The sequence below is a fragment of the Sphaeramia orbicularis genome, chromosome 19, assembly GCF_902148855.1.
Source record: "Sphaeramia orbicularis chromosome 19, fSphaOr1.1, whole genome shotgun sequence".
In the NCBI taxonomy this organism is placed as follows: domain Eukaryota; kingdom Metazoa; phylum Chordata; class Actinopteri; order Kurtiformes; family Apogonidae; genus Sphaeramia; species Sphaeramia orbicularis.
The window spans coordinates 23943833-23965412 of record NC_043975.1 but is presented as its reverse complement, the minus strand read 5'-3'; the positions used below and the strand labels follow the sequence as shown (position 1 = coordinate 23965412).

Below are 21580 nucleotides of genomic sequence, written 5' to 3'. Positions count from 1 at the left end.
GCAGCATGGTAAAAAAAAAAAAAAAAAAAGAAAAAATGAAATAAATGTAAAGTGGAATGGTAATAACTTAATCTGGGATTTAGACCAGTTCAATATTTGCGTTACATTTTTAACTGGTAAGTTGAAAAGGAAAATCCTTTTTTTAGATCGATGTGAATAGCTCTTTTGTATTATACAATCATTCAATTCTGAAATACAATAGACGTTATGTGAAGCATTTGTTTAAACAGCTGGACTTCGACTTGAAGAACCAGGTAGCTTTTTAAAACCGCACATGCAATAGATCTGCAGTGCTTCTGTTTGAATAAAATAGTGCTCAAGGCAGATTAAATGCCACTCTGTCATTCTCTCTCCATTCACCACCTCCATTATTAGCTATTTTAAAAATTGTGCAGGATTTCTGGTCATGGTCTAGAGTGCTGCCAAACCCTAATCTTCAACATGTTTTATTTCACTCATCGCTACCATGCAACTCTTTGTTCATCATCTTGCAGGAATATAGAGAATACACTGGATGTAGAGGTGATGAAAGCTCAAAAATAACATCTGAAGGAAATAATGTGTTGGCCTCTTTGTCAGCCATGCCAAAAAATGCCAGTCCTACATTTCAGATGCACTCCAAGAGCCACACACACACACTTGGACCTTAAGCTTTGCTACAGTATAATTCTGTTTTTTGCATGGAGACAGACAGAGGTTGGGCAGTCAAAAAGAGGTTGTGCCTGAGGTGCCGTCTGGCATGGCCTCTGCCCATGTCTGCGAAGCGGATGCTGCCAAAGCAACTGGCACTGGACGTGCCCCGATGGAGCAAGAAAAAAAGGATGTTCGGTGCCATCCTATCACCACACAGGCAGCTGCAGATAACGCACATGGCAAATGTGTCAGAGTCCATGCCTTTAAGCAAAGAGGCAGAGACACACCAAAGGGAACCGTTCTATGTTTTGGTTGGTAAGCCAAAAAAAAAGACCCTAGAAAAGAGCAGAGGAGTCCTGCTGAGCAAACCGAAGTAACACACTGGAAAGATGAACCTTCAACTTCCCCGAGTGGTAAATACTTAACTGATTTTTAATTTTACAGGGACTTGAAATACAGGATGGAGATATGCGCCAGAGAAAAATGAACATGGAGCACAAGTATTTTAAACAAAACACAACAGTTGGAACGGAAAATGGAGGACCCAAGAGGAGAGGGCTTCCTTCTTTTTATTGGTTCCCAGGCTTTCCATAGCTTTGCTTCTCCTTCTCTTTGTCTGTCTCTGTCTTTTTCTCTCTCTCGTGGAAAATACGAAAAGCTCCCTGTCCTGTGATAAAGCTGTTGCCTGTAAGATGGGAAAGAGAGATCCATCACGTTGAGGCGTGGGCTTAGTCTGCCAATCCACACCACTGAGGGCTGTAACACATACATGCTCCATCTATACATCATTTACCGAGCCCTTCTGTGCCCAAATAACATGGGTTTGGCTGCATGTGTCTACAATCCTAAAGCATTCTGGCAAATCCTCAAAGTCTTGATATGCATGAATTCTGGAGGTTGTTTTGTGGTTTGTTTAGTTCTGTTCAATGAAAAAAGAGAAATGCTCCAGTCTAAAGCCCCTTCTTGCTCATGACTCTCCAGTGCCAAATGATAGGGTTACAGCCTCTCTTTGTTTGTGCAAGGATAACACTTAACTTCCATCAACCTTGGACTGCCAAGAACAAAAACTCAAAACATCGAAGAACTGAAATATAGTACAAGAAGAAAATTGCAAACATGTTTTTTTCTTTTTTCATTTCAGTCATACTGCTTGTAAAGTGCCTGAAGGCAGAACTGCTGTGATGTTAGAAAACATTACCTGGCAGGGTTCCACAGAGCTCTAGCAAAATAAACATCACTGACATTCACAAGTATGACTTGAAACCCACTAAACCAGTTAAGGTCTACAGGTATATTGCATCAAAATAGAACACTGAGGCTAGTGTCTTTGAAAGGTCACACATCTCGAATTCTGTCATGTCAGAAATTATAAGATGATTACATGGATTTCAGTAGATCACCATTTTATAGTGCATGTATTTTTGTAAAGGCAAGGACAGTAAAAAATGACCTCAAGTGGTCCTTTTGAAATATGAATCCCAGAATAAATGCTTCATAATGTATGGCCTAATACCTCATAAAAAGACCAACAGCTGCTTGGCTGAATGGATCTAAGATACGATGGGGTCAAACTGCTGCTGACTTGTGTACACAGAAACACAAAAGTGAACAAACAACAGAATCCTAGAAACAAGAGTAACTCGATCCCAAAGTTACAGTACCATCTGTTAGCACTGTGAACTCTGAGGGTGGCACATTCTGTGGCGGCCGCCTAGGTGACCCTCCTGACCGTGATCAATCACACACGCTTTCCGCACATGTTCATCAAAGCTCTTGGAGTTCTTGATCCTTGGGGCCTGAAATATTCCTCCACAGGTAGCCTGGGAGCTTTCCTCTATTTGCTAGGTTGCACGAAGAAAACAAACAGCTCTTATTTTAGTTGTGTCAGGTGAATACGTCAGGTGTGAGCGTCTGGTGGAGATCCAGGTGGTGTCTGCAGAGCAGCCTGCACCTGCTGCCTGTCCTCACCCACCCGTCGGGGGGCAGATTCCCAGGATGCCTGAGGGCAGCTGCTGACAGGCATTACTTCAGATAGTCCCCTTACTCCTCTCTACCTCCCTTGCATGGGGCCTCCTAGGGTCAGCTGCTAAGGGCATGCAAAGATATCAGTGGGGGTGGCGGAGGTCAAGGAGTGGGTGAGGAGGGGACTACAGCCGCTGATGGGTTGCATGCTTTCCGCAGGAGGTGAGGGTCCCTGTTTTACAATTATACCACACGATAATCACTTTCACAGCCCAAAGGCAGCTCAGAGATCATGCTCAGGAGGTGTGTAGTGATCACGTTATGTCCGCTGTGTGTGTGCCCTCTACAGCCCCACCCATGACCCCTCGACCTCTGCTGGTCTCTATTCCACCTGCCATCCGCAAACCTGCCCCTAAGTTAGGAAACATAAGTCAAGTTTACTTATTGTTTAGATGCTAAGAGAATATCAAGTAATGTTCAGATACATCCCCAACACAGAGAAAAAAACACAAGTTACCTGCAGTTAGTAATTTTTAGAAGGACTTTATACTGTATTATGGACAACTGTGATAAATATTCACAAAATTACAAAACAGAGGAGTATCATCTTTCCCCACAGACCTCTTGCAATGAAAATATCTGGGAAGATGTAACAAACAGGTTCTAGAAACAGCTGATCAGTTATATATGAGTATGTTTGCCATGTCAGAATGTAGAATAGCTACACCTTATCCAAATGTAAAACTATACAAAATGTTTTTTTTCTTGTTTCTACATGCCTTTCCTTACACAGTACTTGATGATGTTGACGGAAACACGGCTATTATTGACTTAGTGAAAAACTGAACCACTCAAGCCCCCCTCCTGTTAATGTCAATAATATGTGGATTTATTTTCATCTTTGGGTGGAATATGTCTACATGTTCCCTGTATGTTACAGATATCCCACATCTTCATTGTTAAAGTATGACCCACTTTTTAATTGTGTTTAAATATAAGAGTTCCTTAGAGATTTTAAATTATCAGGGGATTAAAAATGCAGAAAATTGTATAGTTGTTGGATCTGTATCAGTATTTATCACCTACTACTCTTGATTTTGTCAAAAACATTGTTTAATATAGATTATTTTATGAGTCTTTTTGTGTCTGGGAGAAATGCTGATAAAAATGGTTCCTTTCTAGGACTCCATGAGGCAACCGCAGGCGTACATTTCTAATCTCACACCACCACTGTGGATGCACCTTGTGTGATTGGGTCCAAAGAAGCAGGTGGCGAACACTGGACTATTTTCAATTCAACTATCTATTTAAAACTCTGAGAACATGTCATTCCTGTATTTCTAGCCATGTTGCATTCAAGGGCAACAGCCAGGGCCAGATGTATATACTAGAAGTGCTTACGGTTTACATACTCACACATAAACACACCGCCACACACACCGGCCTCTGTTAGATTTGGCCTCATGTTCGAGCTGCCCTGACAACGTGGATCGGACCCACAGTAAACATGCAGACATACATGGAATAAGTTGATTTGTATATTTTTAGTGCGGGCCACACTTTTCACCAAATGCCCTGCAAGAACAGCGTAATCGTCTTAAATGACACAAAACTCAAAGAAGTTTTCAGCAGTTATTTCACTATTAACATCTCACCACTCCCATTTAGAGTTGTGTCATGGTTTCCACTGGTGTTCCAAACCACTTTAGGCTCAAAATGAAATGTCAGGCAGTGGCAAACAAAGCCAGAGTTTAAACTCTGCCACCCAATTAATTGACACCCACTGTGAACACAGCCAAGACATGAAAATTGTGACCTCATTTCGACAGCTTTTCACTGTCTCCACTTTTAATTTATAAGCTTTTATTTTTTGCAGGAGACAATGGACTTGCGTCAAAAAATTCCAACTGTCTAAACTAATCTGGAAAAAAAACACTAATTGCTATGAATTCAAAGAGGGCACATGATATTATCTTTGACTGTATTTGAATCACAGCTTTTATGATTAAATCCCTGTTTTTATTACCATTACAGATTGTGCTTTTAAATACGCCCAGTATCATATACAGGGAATTCCCTAAATTAATATAATTTTTATGGCTGAGCACATATTTTTCATCTTTTTTCAAGTACTCAAAAGTCCAAATCCTTTTAGATAATCCTCACTTAAATCACCCTTTTAACATGTACTGACGTACAAGCTAACATACATTTGTTTATGTCCTGAATATTTATTTTCTGATGTCTTTTAAGGGCTTGGAAAGCTAATATTGGAAGCCGTCGTTAATGTGTGGGGTTAAAAATGTAAGAAGTTGAAAGAGGAAAGCTTGCATGCGGGTCCTGAATATAGTTGTGTTTGTGTGTGGTGGAGCTGGCGGCACAGGACCCTTGTGTTTAACGGGTCACGCATGTTTTTATGAAGGGTAATTAACCTATTAAGGGATCTGATGAAGCCTAATCCAACCGGTCTGCAGACATCAAACAGGGACTGCGCCTTGGTCTAGACAGGTGAAAGCTTGGCGTGCAGTAACCTAAGAAGGGCCAAAACATAATACTGACTACCCTGTGGTTCAGACCTCTGCTTTACTTCACAGTGTTTGTGCTTGACCTCCTTGTTCACTCGAGTGTCCATTTCAACAACAAAAGCCTAACAGGTTGTGTTTGATTATACAGATACGCCGCTGAGAAATGTGTAGTGAAATGTAACACTGACTGACTGGGCAATTGGGCTGGGTGCTGGTTTCCTGTTTGACAATAGGTTTGAAATTACCAAGACTGCACAACAGGGGCTTTGGAAAAACGCCTGTGGGCAAAAGGTGTGTGGCAAGTGAAAATCACATTTTACACAGACGGCTCAAATATGCCATCTTTGCTACGTTAGCAAAATGATATCACTTCGTCAGAGCAGGAAAGGAAGAAGAAACTTGTATAAAAAAAAGGATACATGCACTGATTTACTTTGTTTCCTAATGGAACCTTCCTCTTGTGTTATCTTTCTGTTACCATCTCTTATGTTAACGGGTTGGTTTTGATCCATGTCTTAAATCAGCTGTAAAATACACTAAAAACAATTATCTACCATCCAGTTTGTTTCTCATCTCTTGGTTACCTTGTTAGGCTTCCTTATCCTTGAAAATATTGGTTTTAATATTTTTAGTATGAGCCTCTGAGCCTTTTTTTTTGTCAGTATACCCCTGGATGTGCACTCTGCAGTCACAAACTCTATACTGAACTGACCTCACATGTGTGGACATGCCCTCTTTGCTTGTTTTGTTTTTGTGCAGGTAAACAGGATAACAAGGCAAAATGAGAATCCCCAAAAGCTCACATGATTGTTAGAGTAGCTGACAGTCAGTGTGTTGGCTGACGGTACACTTATGATTTCAGTTTTGACTATAATTATTGCTTTATAATAGTATTTCTATAACTAGGTTGAAACTGACCTTAACAACAAAAAAGGTCATAATTTCAACTCCAGCATTTCATAATTTAGTGAAAAAAAGTTTTTTTTGTATTATTTTGTTGAAATACAGGCTCCTGACAAAGTCAAAAAGCCTTGATGCAATAAACACATTTTATGTGGTTCATTCATGCATTTAAAACCTAAAATAGGTTGCAGCTGACCCTAACACCAGAGGAAGGTTAAAAGTGAAAAAGTTAAGATTAGAAGTAAAACCCTTTATCTACAATTCTATCTGTTTCTGTGCAAAGCTAGTCAAAAATCATGTCATATTAACACAGTGTGAAGTCTACTGAACCATTCTAAGTTCTAATAAAATAAAAACAATGAAGTTAATAAAATTATCAATGAACTTCAGCGCAAATGTGCAAATTAATTTTCAATGTCAGCTGTAGAAAATTAAACATTGCAATGACTTTTTTTCATGGTTCAGTCTCTCCTCTGTCTTTTTCATCGTGTTATGTTTATTATGTGTGATATGCACCAATATATACATCAGTATATGGTCTTATCTACGTAGTTTTGTTCCATTATTTTAAGTTGAAAAAGGTCTTGATGTTTTTTTAAGGTTTACAATGATGTAAAATCAAGTTAATGGCCTGTTTTGAAAGCTTAACAATTAGAAAGTACAGATATTTGTGTTATAATGTTCGCAGTAAAAGTAAAAAGTAGTAGAAAAATAAATATGGAGTGCAGTAATGGAGTATGTGTACTTTGTTACAAGACAGCATTAGAAGACTGAAGGTTACATTCTCTCGTAAGCTTGGAAACCTAAATGTGACGCTAAGCATTTAAAACAACCAATGTTTCACTCTCTGTCACTTCAGCAGACTCATAACTTCTACCCTCTCCATAAATTACAGATTTTTACATCACAACTTTGGGTGTGTGACTGACTTTTAGGCAAGTTGATGGAAATTCCCATAACAAGCCAGACAAGTATAATTCCACGAAAGCTGGAAGAAGGCTGGAGATGTTGCCACGTCACATTAAGAGCTTAGAGGTGTTAAAGAATGTTCCACGCATTCCCATAGGGACATAGACGAGTGATTCATGCAGAGGACACATATCAGACTTGACAATAAACAAAGAGTCTCCTGAGACGGAAGCTTTCCCGGTTAAAGTATTCACAGTTTCTAATGAAAGAATGGCATAATTCAAGTAAATTGGACACAGTGATTAGTCACAGAAAAGCTGGGCTTGTTTTGCTTAACCGTCAACAGGTTGTTTTTTAAAATTATTTTAATTGTACGAAAGTATGATTGACTGTTCACTAGCTACTGGAAATACCCAATAACAATGAAAGTGGGCTTTCCTGTCAAAATCTGGTTGAACTCTTGTATAGCTTGAAATACTAAGCTAACAGTATTAAAAAGAATAAGTACATTGCTTTAAGACTGGGATGAAGTTTTAAGAAGAGGGTTTAGGTTAACTATATAATCATACCTATTTCTTGGTTTTGATCGACACAAAAACACCTCCATGACCTGAACAACCGCAAGTGAATGTGGCTCAATCTGAAGCCTCCACAAAAACACAAAGACGATCAAGAGGAAGACTCAGATGTTGTGGAGGAGAACTGACAAGAGCGCTCCACCACCGAGCAGATGAACTCCTGCAGAGTGGGCCATGCTGCTGTAACAGTTATTTATTCCTCTTTTCAGTTCAAGGGTTCTTCTGTTTTAAATGGACAGCATTAAGGGGAACCGGCACTAAGGTCTGTCCTTGGAGGCATGGTCCAAATTCCTGAGAATCTTGGCAACTCCTTGGGATAGATGGGACCCTCATGGATATAAAACCTCACAATGGATGAATAGGTAAACAGAAGGGTGTGAAAGAGTGATGGCAAAAAGAGAATGTTCACTCTCAGAGAGGCACAAAGAGGGAGGTGTGTGAGTGGGAGATGGGAGAGAGCCAGAGTGTTTGGAGGTGGGGGTGGTGGGGGGTGAGTTAGAGGGTCTGGAGGGAGTTGTCAGGGAGCGAGAGTAAAAGTTTTGTCTCAAGGCTTTTAGTGGGTGCTGTGTGTAGTGTTAACTCAATCAAAAGGTGAATTATACCTCCTGAGACACTCAGGTAACCTTTCATTATAGCCCTAATCCTTCTTAATAACAGAGCTGCAATGTCGGCAATGCCCCATTAGACAGAGAACCACTGAGAGGGAGAGTCATTATTCCCAACGGGCCTGTGGAAATGTGAACACACAACACTCAGTCACACACACACTCACTATGACATATGAAATCAATCACAAATTCGACTTGAGCAGGAAAAATGCAGCGTCTTCTTCCTTAAGGAGATAGAGACATCGAGGGAGGGGAAATATATATTTATGTGGGATCTGAGTTTCTACGAAGTTCTGCTTCCATTCAAGCAGGGACTGACCTCAATTCTATGAACACACAATTTCAGACTGGAAATGCCTCGTAGGCAGAAATGAACTGCAAACCTGTGAACTTGGGATCCTTTTTCAATAAGGATTAAAAAAAAAGTGTTTAGGTTAAATGTATTAGTATGAGGTATTGCAATTCTAAATTATACCTTATTACATTTAAGAGAATCCATGATTTTGCAAATATTCTAATTGTAACAATTTTGGATGTAATTAATTCGATTTAAAACTATATCAAAACAGTCATAGAGGTTATAACCATTAAGAATGATTGAAGATAGATGTGTAATAATCAAGAAAACAGCTTTATGACTGCTCACAATAGTAATTATTATTATTTGTCTGTTTAAGAAATACGATAATCTAATAAAGGATAAATTGTTGAGTTGAAAAAAGCCAACATCCAACATATATGAGAGAGATATTAATAATTAAATTTAAAAACTTAAAACAAGTCACAGAGAAGGAATAGAAGACATAAATGATCCATAAGAGCGACTGTTTGTTTTTATTTGTTTTACAGGGTTTTATTAATCCTTATTTTACATACTTTGATTCATTCTTGTCTTATTTCCCAGCCTAATCAAGTCGGAAAGCCGTTTATTCTAGCAGGGCACTGACCTAAACCAACTTAAAATCAGTCAACCCTGAAATGTGCAACTAAATGAGCAGCCTGATAACATCTAATGAAAGCAGGGCTAATGTGGTGTGATAAATCAACAGGCTGTCTACGGCGATACTTGTTCCAGGAGCAATTAGGCTACTTCTATAAAAGTTGAGATCTTAAATAAAGATTTTTTTTTTTTTTTTGTTATGTACATATGTATGCATCTTTGATGTAGTGCCTAAATAAAAAGTTGGACAAACAAAATCTATCATCATGGCAGTTTAATGACTAATAACATGCAGAAGTGGAGGCTATTTTAAGAGGGACATCAATTAAAATTTAGATTATTAACTTCTATTTTAGATGTCACTTTCTTAATTTTATATAAATATGAGTTAAAGTTTAATTTACCGAGTTGGAATGCACTAAGTGTTAGTTTATGTTCGTCCATGATTAAGGTGTTAAATATTCACCTGTACCACTCTAGTCCGTTGTCGTAGTTGCGGTCGAAGAAGTGCGGCTCCGCTCCCACGGCTCTGATGTCCGGATGAACCCGCAGAAACTCCAGCAGAGCCCGCGTCCCTCCCTTCTTCACCCCGATAATAAGAGCCTGGGGCAGCTTCTTGCTTCCCTCCCCTAGAGGACTGAGTTTACCTGCAAACCTGGGCGACACTTTCCTGGAAGAAACTAAATCCGGAGGCGGAAGGATGAGAGAGTCCTCTAGACGCGCGCGCTCATCCCGCGAGGAGCGCCTCACGAGCCCCGAGCCGGAGGTCCATTCGTACACCAGTCTCTTAGTCCGAACCGAACCCGAGTCCCGGAGAACAAGACCCCCGGCCCGGCTGGAGGACGCTTTGGCCGGTGGGGGTGAGGTGGGGATGCAGCGGTCCGCGAGGCAGTGCACGAGGAGAAGTGAGGTGAGGAGGGAGCACAGCATGACCGCCGCTTTCCTGAAGATGCCTCGGGACGGGGGGTCCAATTTACTGATGCGGCTAAACGCCATACCGGTCCCTGGGTGGTCGGTGTAGGAGCCACAGCCATTCTAGGCGCACATTATTAAGTCTTCTCGCCATGAAGGAACCGAGGAGTGAGTGTTCTTCATCCACCTCTTATCCCCTAAGAATAATAATAATAGTATAATAATAAAAATAACACACACACATACACATAGGCAACCAGCTGCTTAAAGGTGCGCAAAAATACTCATGGACACCAGTGACTCTGTCTGTGTACAAAGCATATATTGACTCAGGTGAATTAGAAACTGTCATGTCCTGCTCTGTTATAGGATGCCAGTACAGCCCTGACGTACCATCCGCACGTGTATAGAGTTGTAAACTTGTGTCGCATGACAGGTTAGATGACAGACACCATAACAGCCAATGAGAAGGAGACGTATGCAAAAAGGAGCCAATGGCATTCCAGGTGGGCGAGAACAAGACGCGCACCTATCACAACCAAATTATAGACAAGAGACATACACTACAAACAAAAAGTTAAGGGTAGTTAAACCCTTTCATGCATGAATTATGAGAAGATTTTTTTTTTTGCAGAGTTTTTATTCCTATTTAGGCATGAAAAAACAATGTGATTGAATTTTTTTAATGAATCTATTCTGTCATGGAGTTATAAAAATGTCCACTCAGCTGGACACCATGCGTTAAATTTTTGAAGCTAAGACACATACATTTAAAACTCATCATCATAAAGCGATATACTGTGTGAAAATTATGAAATAAAAACATTAATGCAGCTAATCTAATGTTTTCTCACATTTCATCATACTCTAATACTAGTTTTTACTCATTTCATAGAGATAATACATAAAAAAAATAAAAATAAAAAAACTTTTTGTTTGAGAAAATTAGCTGTTGATTTACACTCAAACATGTTAGTGCAGACCAGGTTTATCAAGAACAGCAAAGCAGTTAAAGTAATGGTCTGAATATCAGTGTAGATGATGCATGAGCGTCCATTGTGTTGGTTGATATCCTCTTGAGACCCAGTAAAGTGAAAATCTTTAGCTTTTTTACATTAAACAGTCATCTTGATTGGAAACTGCAAAATGCAAGTTATTTCAGATACATTTTTTAAAAATTATTTTAATTGATTTATTTTTTTAATGGAATGCCCTTTGCAATGAACAGCATTTTTGTTAAAATTAAAACTGTCAAACTTTAGTCCCCTAAAAAGGACAAAAATGCATTGCTGGGTCTCAGAAAGACATGGAATTATAACAACTAAACTCATGAACATACAAGAGAACAGCTGGAGAATATCTGTCCACTATAGTGACCACTATGCCTGAAAGGGTTAAAAATTTTTTGGTCTTTTTTTTTTTTTTTTTTTTTTTTTTGTAATTTTTGCCATTTGTAAATAAACTATGTCTGCTCACTAAAAAATGTGTTTCAATTCAGTTGACACCAAAAAGTAAAAAGCGCTCTGCAAGAATCCTAACTGAAAAAAAAAGCCCTAAAATTAAAATATCCTTAAGTTTTTGTGTATAGTGTAGATACAAGTGTAGGAAGGTGCATGCAATATGAAAAAAGATGGCACAACGAAACGAGATGTGTGACATTCTGTATGCCCCTATATCAGCTGTGATGTTGCCACGTATTATATTTTATCTGTAAGGCAGGGGAGTCAAAGCCATTTTAGTTCACGGGCCACATGCAGCTTTAATCCTTTATAGTTCACTCATAGAAATACTCTGAAATTCAAAATTCCAACCTTAGTGTGTCATAACAAGACTTTATTTTGGGAAATTGTTGATTGTCATGTAGAAAATCAAGGTCAGTGAAGTTACCATATTTGGTTCCTTGTAGGGCTGAACGATATGGACAAAATTTCATATTTCGATGTTCATGCCAGATATCTCGATATCGATACGATATGACTACGGGTTCGGTGAAAACCAAGCATTTTTCAGAAAAATATAAAAATAATACAAAAGAATGTGGAAAGTGCAGTTTTATTTATAAGAACTCACTGCCAGTCATTAACATTAACATAAAGTAAAATTTGTTGTGACTTCCAGAGCTGTACATGCAGGGCAAGCGCAGGGGAAATTTATATTGTTGCTTTTTCGATATTAATATCTTGAATGTTCATATCTAGATATAGATACGATAACGATATATCTTTCAGCCCTAGTTCCTTGCCTGTAAGTGGCAAAAAACAAATAAACAAACAAGAATTAAATGTGAAAAATACAAGAAAAACACATGTATTTTACAATATTAGAACATTACTTTTGGAGCCTTAGACCCACATAAGTGCTTATCCCGACACTTGTCCACATCCACATTCTCCCTTTGAACATCATTCCTTACATCAGTACCATTACTTCATGGTACCTAACAAAGTAGGTACACTCACTGTTCATGCATAGGTGGACCTTACAGACCCTGTAGACCGCATTGGACCTGAAATTGTTGACTCACTGTAACTGTTGCTGTCACTGTCTTGTAATGTATACAGAAATAACCCAAAATAGCCACTTGTCTGATAAAGGGTCTAAAGTGGGCTGGACTAGTAAAATAATATAATAATAATAATGGATAAATAATGAGAACTCCAGGTTTTTCCTCTTTATTTAGTCAAAAAAGTGAAATTATATTATGAAAATGTTTAAAATTACAAAGTATCACAAAAATTGAAAATAACCTGAGCAACCTTGTACAAACTGAAATTTCTTAAGAACAATAGTGCATTACAACTCACAGATCGCAGTGGATCCACAAAGACACAAAGCATATAGTAACAGGCATAACATTACTAAAACTGCAATTAGTTTTCTTTTGATTTGACTTTTGCAGTGTTTCACATTAAAACAAAGGGTAAAAATGGGTTTACTTTACCGGTCTGATCAACTGGAGATCAGACTGAAGTTTTTGTGGCCCCTGAACTAAAACGACTTTAACATCCTTGACTGTTAATATTCTCTGTAATTTTTCTACTTCATTCATTTTCATCCCGGGGGCCAGATTGGACCCTTTAGCAGGCAGATTTTGGTCCGTGGGCCACATGTTTGATACCCCTTCTGCAAGGTGACATACTCTTATTACATACATACAGTTCATACCTTCTCTAGATATAGTTTATAACATATGAAAAAGAAATACAGATGAACTTTATTGATCTCCAGGTGTAAATTCACTCTTCCATCAGCTCAAGAACAAATACAGAAGTAATAATAATAGTATCTTATCTATATAAAACAGATATACCATACATGGCAATGCATATTAGAATTTGAATTTATTATAGTTTTTGAATACAATGAACATGTGCATTTATTTTATTTTTGAAATTCGGTATACGTACATATGCATGTTTGGTTCAAGCATATTAAACAGAAAGGAAATGGAAAATACACACTTTCAGTAGCATACAAAAAAACCCCACGCTAAATGCTATGCTAAAAGCCACACATGTATCAACGATTTACATTTTGTCGTTGCAGGAATAATATAAAACAAAATAAACATATAGCATTAGTTTAATTACTACTTTTCACACTGATGCTTTAAACACAAGTAGGCAAATCATGTCTTAAAGCGTTCTCTTGCAGCTTAACTGAGGCCACCAAGGACGATGGCCCCTGTCATGAACCCATTTTTTATGACATACAGAGAACAAAAAAAAGCAAAATGATAACGGGACACATTATTTCTTTACAAGTGAACAAGAACAGAACCAAATGTTTCACATCTGCTCTTGCCTTTTGGGTATTAGCATGAGAATGTGCAGGCAGTGCTTCAATGCTGCACAGCTCACTGCTCGAGAAAGAGGATGGAGACCCCAACACTAGCTTGTATTGCCAGTGCCAGATGTCCCCCCATGTTGCCGAAACAATACAAGGGGTGTCCCGCATTTAACAAATCACACCCCCCTGTCTTTTCTCTGAAGCCTTGACACAGGAAAGATGCTCACCACCCCCCAAACCAAGCGTGATCACACCCAGCATACCCTCACAAAGGTCAAATGTCTTCACATAACTGTCTTTTCTCAGAGGAATTTGAATTTTTCCACAGAAAAATCATGTTGAATTAATTTCTTTGACACATCAAACACTGAAATCTGCTTAACTGTTAATAGCACTGCATTATTATTATTTTTTTTTAATAATGATAATCGGATATTTATTTGTGTAGGGATTTTTAAGAAGAGCAACACAAGTGCTTCACATTAAATAGAAAACAATCAAATGAAATGAACAGATTTTAAACTATTAGATGTAACATTAAAAGTACATATAATAAAATGTACCCATACACATATGCAAGTAACAAGTGCATTGCCAAAGGCAGAACAATGACTTTTTTTTTTTTTTTTTTAAATAATATACAGTCGCGGAAAAAAATATTAGTCCATCAAAAGTAGGCAAAAACAATGGTTATGCAATCAAGTACTAACTCCTGTGTGTATCATGTGACTAAAACAGACAAAAAAGAAAACACGGAATGTCTAAAAGCACTTTTTTTGTCAGTACAGTGCCATAGCTATTGATGTAAGAACTGAAGTGATTTTGGTTATTATCAAGAAAACATGGAAAATGGCTAGATATCAGCTCTGAATTTAAACTCATATGAGCTATTTTTGTTGTTCTCATTATATTTATCCAAACAAATGTACCGTTAGTATTAAAATGAACAAGAAATTGAAGAAAACAAGGGTGATCTAATAATTTTTTCAGCAACTGTATATAATAAATACAGTACAAGTCCATAATATTACATAACTTTAACTCTAATATAACTCTAAAAATTAATGGTTGCACAAGATGATAAATTGATTTTTTTAAAGTGTTTTTTTTTTTTACACACAAAATGTTTAATCTTTTCCTTTCCTTTAGTTTGAAATAACAGCCTTCCTCTTTAGTGTGTCTGTAAAATAATTCAGTTTTGGGAATCATCTCGGCTCACCTTCTCAAAAAGATCTATCAAAAATGAGATTCGGAATCACACGCGGACAAAACTTTACCAAAACATTGGGACCTGCTGATTAAACACATTGATTATACTAATACTACTGTTGTTCCCATCTGGCTAAATACAGTATGATCAAAATCTGGAACAGTCCCTGAGCGATGTACCCATTTCATTTGGGTTAATGTTTGGGCAGCAACCACATACTTAAAAAAAAGCATTTAGTGTGTAATTACACACCCAGACATTGGTGCTTTTAGAGAAATGTGCAAGCAGTCTAGAAGGCATGTAAAAGCGTAATACAGCTTTCATCTTCTCCGTTTATCCAAATTACAGCACTACGGCTACAGTGACGCAGCCTTTTTGGAATTTTGGATGCCGAGTTTGGGTTGTAAGTTGAAAGTGAGCACAAACACAAACTGTTTATTATTACCCTTCGAATTTGGTCTTGTATTTTACTTTGTACTGTGAATACATTCTCAGAGTACGGCATGGGAAAGCAGACAAGTGCCAAAGCGGGACCAAATAAGGAGTGACTGAATTATCTTTGCCTGATTGTTGCTTCACAGAAGTATATAAACCATACCTAGAATTGTGCATTAGCCTCAAATGCACAATCAACAGTGAGAATAGACTCATGCTGAATTGTTTCCACTGCTGTGCTGGCCAAGTAGTTAGACTCTGCGTCTCAGCCATGCACATAATCTCCAGACAGGTTTATGAACTGAGGTTTGGGAGCTGTCAGTTTGGAGGAGACATCTTTACTGCCAATGTTACGGCTTTACGTTTCTCAACCTGAAATCTGTAATGTTCAGATACTGCTTTTTTTGTTTTGGGCAATATTAATTTTTAGTTTTAGACATATTTCCTTCTTTAATGGTATATACATTTAATAGGTTACTAAAATTTAAGATGAGTATTTAAATATTGACAAAAAGAGTACAATGCGCCATGGGGCAAATATGGTTCAAAACAGATGCAGCTAGTAAAGAACGATTTATGCATGAAAATTATATGGATATAATTTATGAGATGTTCCATGTCTGAACTATGAGCATCACTAATTTCCACACAAGCCTCAAATCTTGGCTCCAGAAGTTCATCTCTTAAAACCATTTTTATTTAATAGCTGAAATACGTTGCTCACTTAATCTCAGCTGGATAACTAGGATCCTTCCAACCCATATCCCGTAAGAAATTTCGAAAATAAATTTTAATGCAAAACTTACATGGAAGATGTAAAATTCCGCTCTCGTCAGTACTGTGTGACCTTGTTTTGCAGGATACGGTCAATGTTTTACTTAAACCGGGTGCTTTTTTTTTTCGCTGTGAGAGGAAATGTACTTGCTTCTATATACACAGCTGTTGGCCATTCATCGAGGTTGGGTCCTTCTGCTTCATTGGCTTGCCATGCGCAGAACAGGAAGGCTTTCTATTGAGCACGGAAACTCAAATAAATTGTCCTCGTAATCAGATTAATGCTCATTTGAAGTGGGTTTTTCTCTAAATAGACTTTGAATGTCAACATACAACCGATTTGAATAAAGCACACCAGCCATTTAATTTCATTTATCATGTTTTACTGTATATACAGATGTTGGTTTGCTGACTTTTGCCACAGGCAGAGAAGGATGTAGCATGTCATTAAGATTTCTTTATCTTAATTTAATACTGTAGTGATTAGGATTAACCCATAAAGACCCAAACATCCACTGATGACCAAAACCATCTACTGATCTAAAATGTTTAATATCTGTTTATCCACTAATCCTATCAATACATGTAAATAATTGCTGTAAAATGCTGTTTGTCGTCTTTTCATGGTCATCAGATATGACCCATTTGGATTTTCAGAGGCTCTCTTGTGAACGTGGAAACACCATCATCTTCTACAACATTTATTCACCAGTAAAACCCATGGAGTTGGATCAATGACAGTGGATGGAGACAGTTGTTTTATGTTCAGTTAATGACATATTTTACAGAAAAAGTCACTTTTTCTTCAGTTTTCTCTGTTTCTGATATAATAACCGTCAACATTAATCAGAGGTTTTATGAACATGTACATGATCAGTAAATTAAATATAGGAAAATGCATAATGTTCACTGAAAAAGAATGCAAAATACACTGGATAATGTCATAATAAATGGTGATAAATCACTTAAGAAAACTTAAATCTAGAGAAAAAAAATATATTTTGGAATGGCCATAAAAATAGCACTGGGTCTTCATGGGTTAAAGTTAAACAAATACACATCAAAACTTACAGTCAGTAACAAGATAATACCAAATATTACATTTATTTATACCATTTACAACCTTACACATTTATAGAGAAAAATCTTTAACAGTTAAAAATGTGAGGTGTGTGTTGTGTCTGAAATGCCTCTCACTGTGGTTTACAGTGTGTGTGGTGTGTTGCAGTTCGTGTCACATTCCTTCCTCCGAGAGGCAGCAGGATGCAGCTGATTAAAAGCGAGCAGGAGGAGCGAGTCTGGAGGGCTGTCACTGACCGAGGGTTTGTCACTCCATGTCTGTCTCTGTAGAACATGTAGGTCTGGTACTCAGGGCAAAAAAACATTACTTACATGAATTTTAATGGCACATACTAATCTCCATGCACGTCTGTATGGCTGTTGTACTAAAAACATCTTTCTTGTGGCAGATTTTGTTGACAAGTGACAAGGGAACCTACTAAGAAGCTGCCTGTACCTTTCTTATTTGATGTAAAGTCTACAGTCCATATATAATAATAATAAATCATATCTATTACACCAGCCTGTGCGGCACATATTGTTCCACACAGCAACTTTTATAGTTAAGGGTCACTGAAAAAGTATTTTAAAGCTAAACTGCCACTTAGTCAGACTCCACACATGCTTTAGCACGACCAAAAAACACAATCAACATGACAAAGAGGTTGGCAAATGTTTTACTACTGTGCTATCGTCCTTATAGGCCAACCTGAATGCTATTTAAGGCATAGACCACCCAAAAATCTGCATTTGTCAGCTGTTTTCTAACTTTTAAAATAGTCTAATAGAAAAAATAAATGAGCATTCCACAATGTCAGTACAGAGATGAATGGATAAGATAGGGCTGGCTGCACCGTCTATAGGCTCCAAAGCTACAAAGAAAGAAACATATGGCTCATAAAAAAAGGTCTTGTAGAATAACAATTTATTTTATTTTCAAGATAACAGCTGACAAAAGTTGATGAAGTGGACCATAAAGGAAAAGATAGAAAGTAGCTATCTGCAGTCATTCATAGAGAGGTGATATAATCTAATTCTGAAAGTGCAATTATATGAAAGTTTATTGAATTAGCTAAAAAATTTAACTCGGCTTTCATTAGATTCACAGTGGTCAAGGTTAAGAAATGTATGGTCCACTTGAAGGCTGTCTAAATATATATGTTTGAGAAAGAGACTACTTTCGGTTTTTAATCATATGTAGTTGGTGTGATTTAAAGGAGTGATATTTTGCTTTTTTTTTTTTAATGGAATTATGCATTTTAAAACATTTCCCTGTGGTCTACATAAACTGTAAATGCTATGTTTGGGTCTGAATTATTCATTAATTCAACTCCACAGGTTCATCTTCAACCCTATTTCTGAGTAATGACACCAGAAAGGTCGTTTTGAGCGCTGGCCCTTTAAATGCACATGAAAATAACAAGCATTTAGCATACAGAAGTTTTGTGAATTATATACTTCACTGTTGGCCTTGAAAACAGCAGCAGAACTTTTTTTTTTTTTTTTTTTTTTTTTTGGAAAGCTGTACATTAGTGTCCTGTAGACTAGGGCTGCATGAAGAGATGATAGTATCATTACACAAAGAGACACAAAGTCCAGGACGAAATACACACCATACTGACCTTTTGACCCCAATCCCTGCCTGGGACAAGGCCAAAATGTAGATGGTGTTGCGTGATATGAGACTGATATTGGCATCCAAATGACCAGCTCAGATGATGTGACACATGTGAGCCCATTAGAGCCCCGTTGGACAGCAGTGTGCTGTGTTCATTAAAAAGCAATATGTGGAAGTCTGATCTGCCATTTCCTGCAGATAAGTATCTGCTCATACATCCAAAGAAGACAGCTAGTCTGTGGGTTGTTTTAGCCTCCACAGGGCAGGGTAATCACAAAGCATAGATCCTCCAACTGTGAGTTTGAATTAACCATGTTGCTAACTGAGCCTGAAATTGTGTGGGACTGAGGGTTTGTGTGTGCAATCTGGCCAGGATATCTTCATGCTGTTTTGTGTCATAATGCAATGATGGAGGCCAAGCAGAATCGATTAAAGCAATCATTTGTTGAATGAGGTGTTTTTCTGCCTGACTGCAATAACTGTATGACGTTTCTGTGGTCCTTGTGTTCTGCCGCGTAGCCTTGGCCAGATGTAGTACAGTACAAGCAGAGCAGCAGCAATCTTTATTTTGGCAAATGACCATGTTTCATGTCAAATAACTGACAAAATACAGTATCACAGACCATATGGAAATGTATATTAGGTAGAGCATTGAATATGTGATATTGTGGTTTTGAGGCATGTTGTTCAACCACAGCTCAGACTTAAATCTCTGCTTTGATGATATCATAGTGATCAGCAACCTGATCAGTACAAGTAAATGTTGACATTATTCATTTCTGGGAACCGCAGATATGGACAATCTTTATGTAATTTGTCAAAAAATAATAAGTTGCTATTGTATGTGCTTCCAAACAACTGACGCTTGTAACCTCAATGTGATCTGTTATTGAAAGAAATGGTGCTTTTTTTTTTTTTTTCTCCATGCCTTAATAGGCAGGAGGTGGTTGGGGTGATGGAGGGTATGCAACCAGAGGCTGGAGTTTACATCCTGTAAGTATCTGGGTTTAGGTTATGGTTAAGGTTAGAACATCGACCGTATATAATTAGTGGATGGAGAACCCGTGATGTCACCCATTGGTTTTCTGAGCTGCCATATTTGCAAGTTGGCTATCGCACTGTTGGCTTTTTGGAGGTATAAATGACCATATTTGGTAAAAAAAACACACAAAAAAAAAAGGGGCAGAACAAGGGATGAGACGTGAGCTAATTAATGCTAAGTGCTAGCTTACAAACTCAGTAAACTTCAGTGCACAAAAGTAATTACACATTTTCAATACTGGAACCTATTAAGCACAACTGCAATAGACTATCAGTAAAAAAAGGTTTTATTAAATGAACTGAATCAAGCAGGGTTTCATGCAAACCTGTCAATCAAAGCTCGACACGGCAGACATGTACCCCTTATTTCTGAGCTGAGATGAAATAAAAGAAGGAAAAAATTAAGGCTGGACCACCAGATCACTTACCAGAGGAACCAATGAGACTAGAATGACTCCTGGAAAAAGTTATTTACTCAGTTTTGAGAAATTTCATGTAAGTCTATGGGAGCCAGGACTTTTTTTTTTTTTTTTGGAGCCAACCCCAGTGACCATCAGTGGCATTATACCTTTAGAATACTTCTGCTTTGGCTTCATTTGTAGCTCAGGTCCTTGTCTCTTTGGATAGAAACGGCTGTGGCTTGGTTTAAACGTTCAATATTACTATTCATATGTTGTGCTGGGAACTGGATATTTCTTGACATTAACTGGCTCCATTTTAAAGCTAACTTTAACTAGTATTGTATGCCATTGAAGAGGGGAGAAGAGGGTCAGTGATGTACTAGAGGAAATAACCAGAAACCTCAACTTAACCTTTTATAGGGCACTCATAGAAATACTCTGAAATTCAAAATTTCAACCTTAGTGTGTTATTGGAGGACATAACAAGACTTTATTGCTTTTGTTAAATTTTTCAAAATTTTTTACTGTTACGTAGAAAATCAAGGTTGATGAAGTTACCGTATTTGGTTCCTTATCCATAAGTGGCAAAAAAAATTAATAAATCCAAGATCTATATTTAATAAAAATACAAGAAAAACACATATAAGGTGAAAGTAACCACGTTTAGAACATCAGACCAACATAAATGCTGATCCAGACACCTGTCCACATCCACATTATCCCTTTGAACATCATTCCTTACATTAGTACCATTACTTCATGGTACCTAACAAAGCAGGTACACTCACTGTTCATGCAGAGGTGGCCCTTACAGACCATGTAGACCACATTGGACCTGAGATTGTTGACTCACTGTCCTCACTGTGACTGTCGCTTTCACTGTCCTGTAAAGCATGCGGAAATGACCAAAAATAATCACTTGCCCAATAAAGGGTTAAAAATCACCGTGCAGGTGATTATCATAGATTAGTCAACCAAGACTGTCTTTGTTGTATTAGTTGTGTGGATTAACTTCTACAATAGCACAAGACACTGACGCTTCATGTAACCAAACATGCACAAATCTTTTAAAACTTCCAATATTACTACAGACATTGTGAGTCATTTTTAAAATTGCAGACTTTTTCTGTAAGTCCAGATACCTAACATGTTTTATTTAATGTTAGGAGAAGATTGTGGTTTGGATTAAATATCCTCCTGAGACCCAGCAATCCCTTTTTGTCGTCTGAGGGGACAAGAGGTTCACAGCTTTACTTGTAAAAAAAAAACAAACAAAAAAACCC

At 37.7% G+C, this 21580-nt stretch overlaps 1 protein-coding gene across 1 annotated transcript in view; it reads right to left on the bottom strand.

Moving 5' to 3' along the window:
- Window positions 1-10327, bottom strand: part of LOC115439220 (heparan sulfate glucosamine 3-O-sulfotransferase 3A1-like) — a 44740-nt gene extending 34413 nt beyond the window's left edge. Inside the window, exon 1 of the mRNA XM_030163010.1 lies at window positions 9525-10327. Coding sequence (XP_030018870.1) covers window positions 9525-10054 — 530 coding nt within the window. The 5' untranslated portion in view covers window positions 10055-10327. The remainder of the gene's footprint in view (window positions 1-9524) is intronic.
- Between the last annotated feature and the right edge of the window lie 11253 nt (window positions 10328-21580).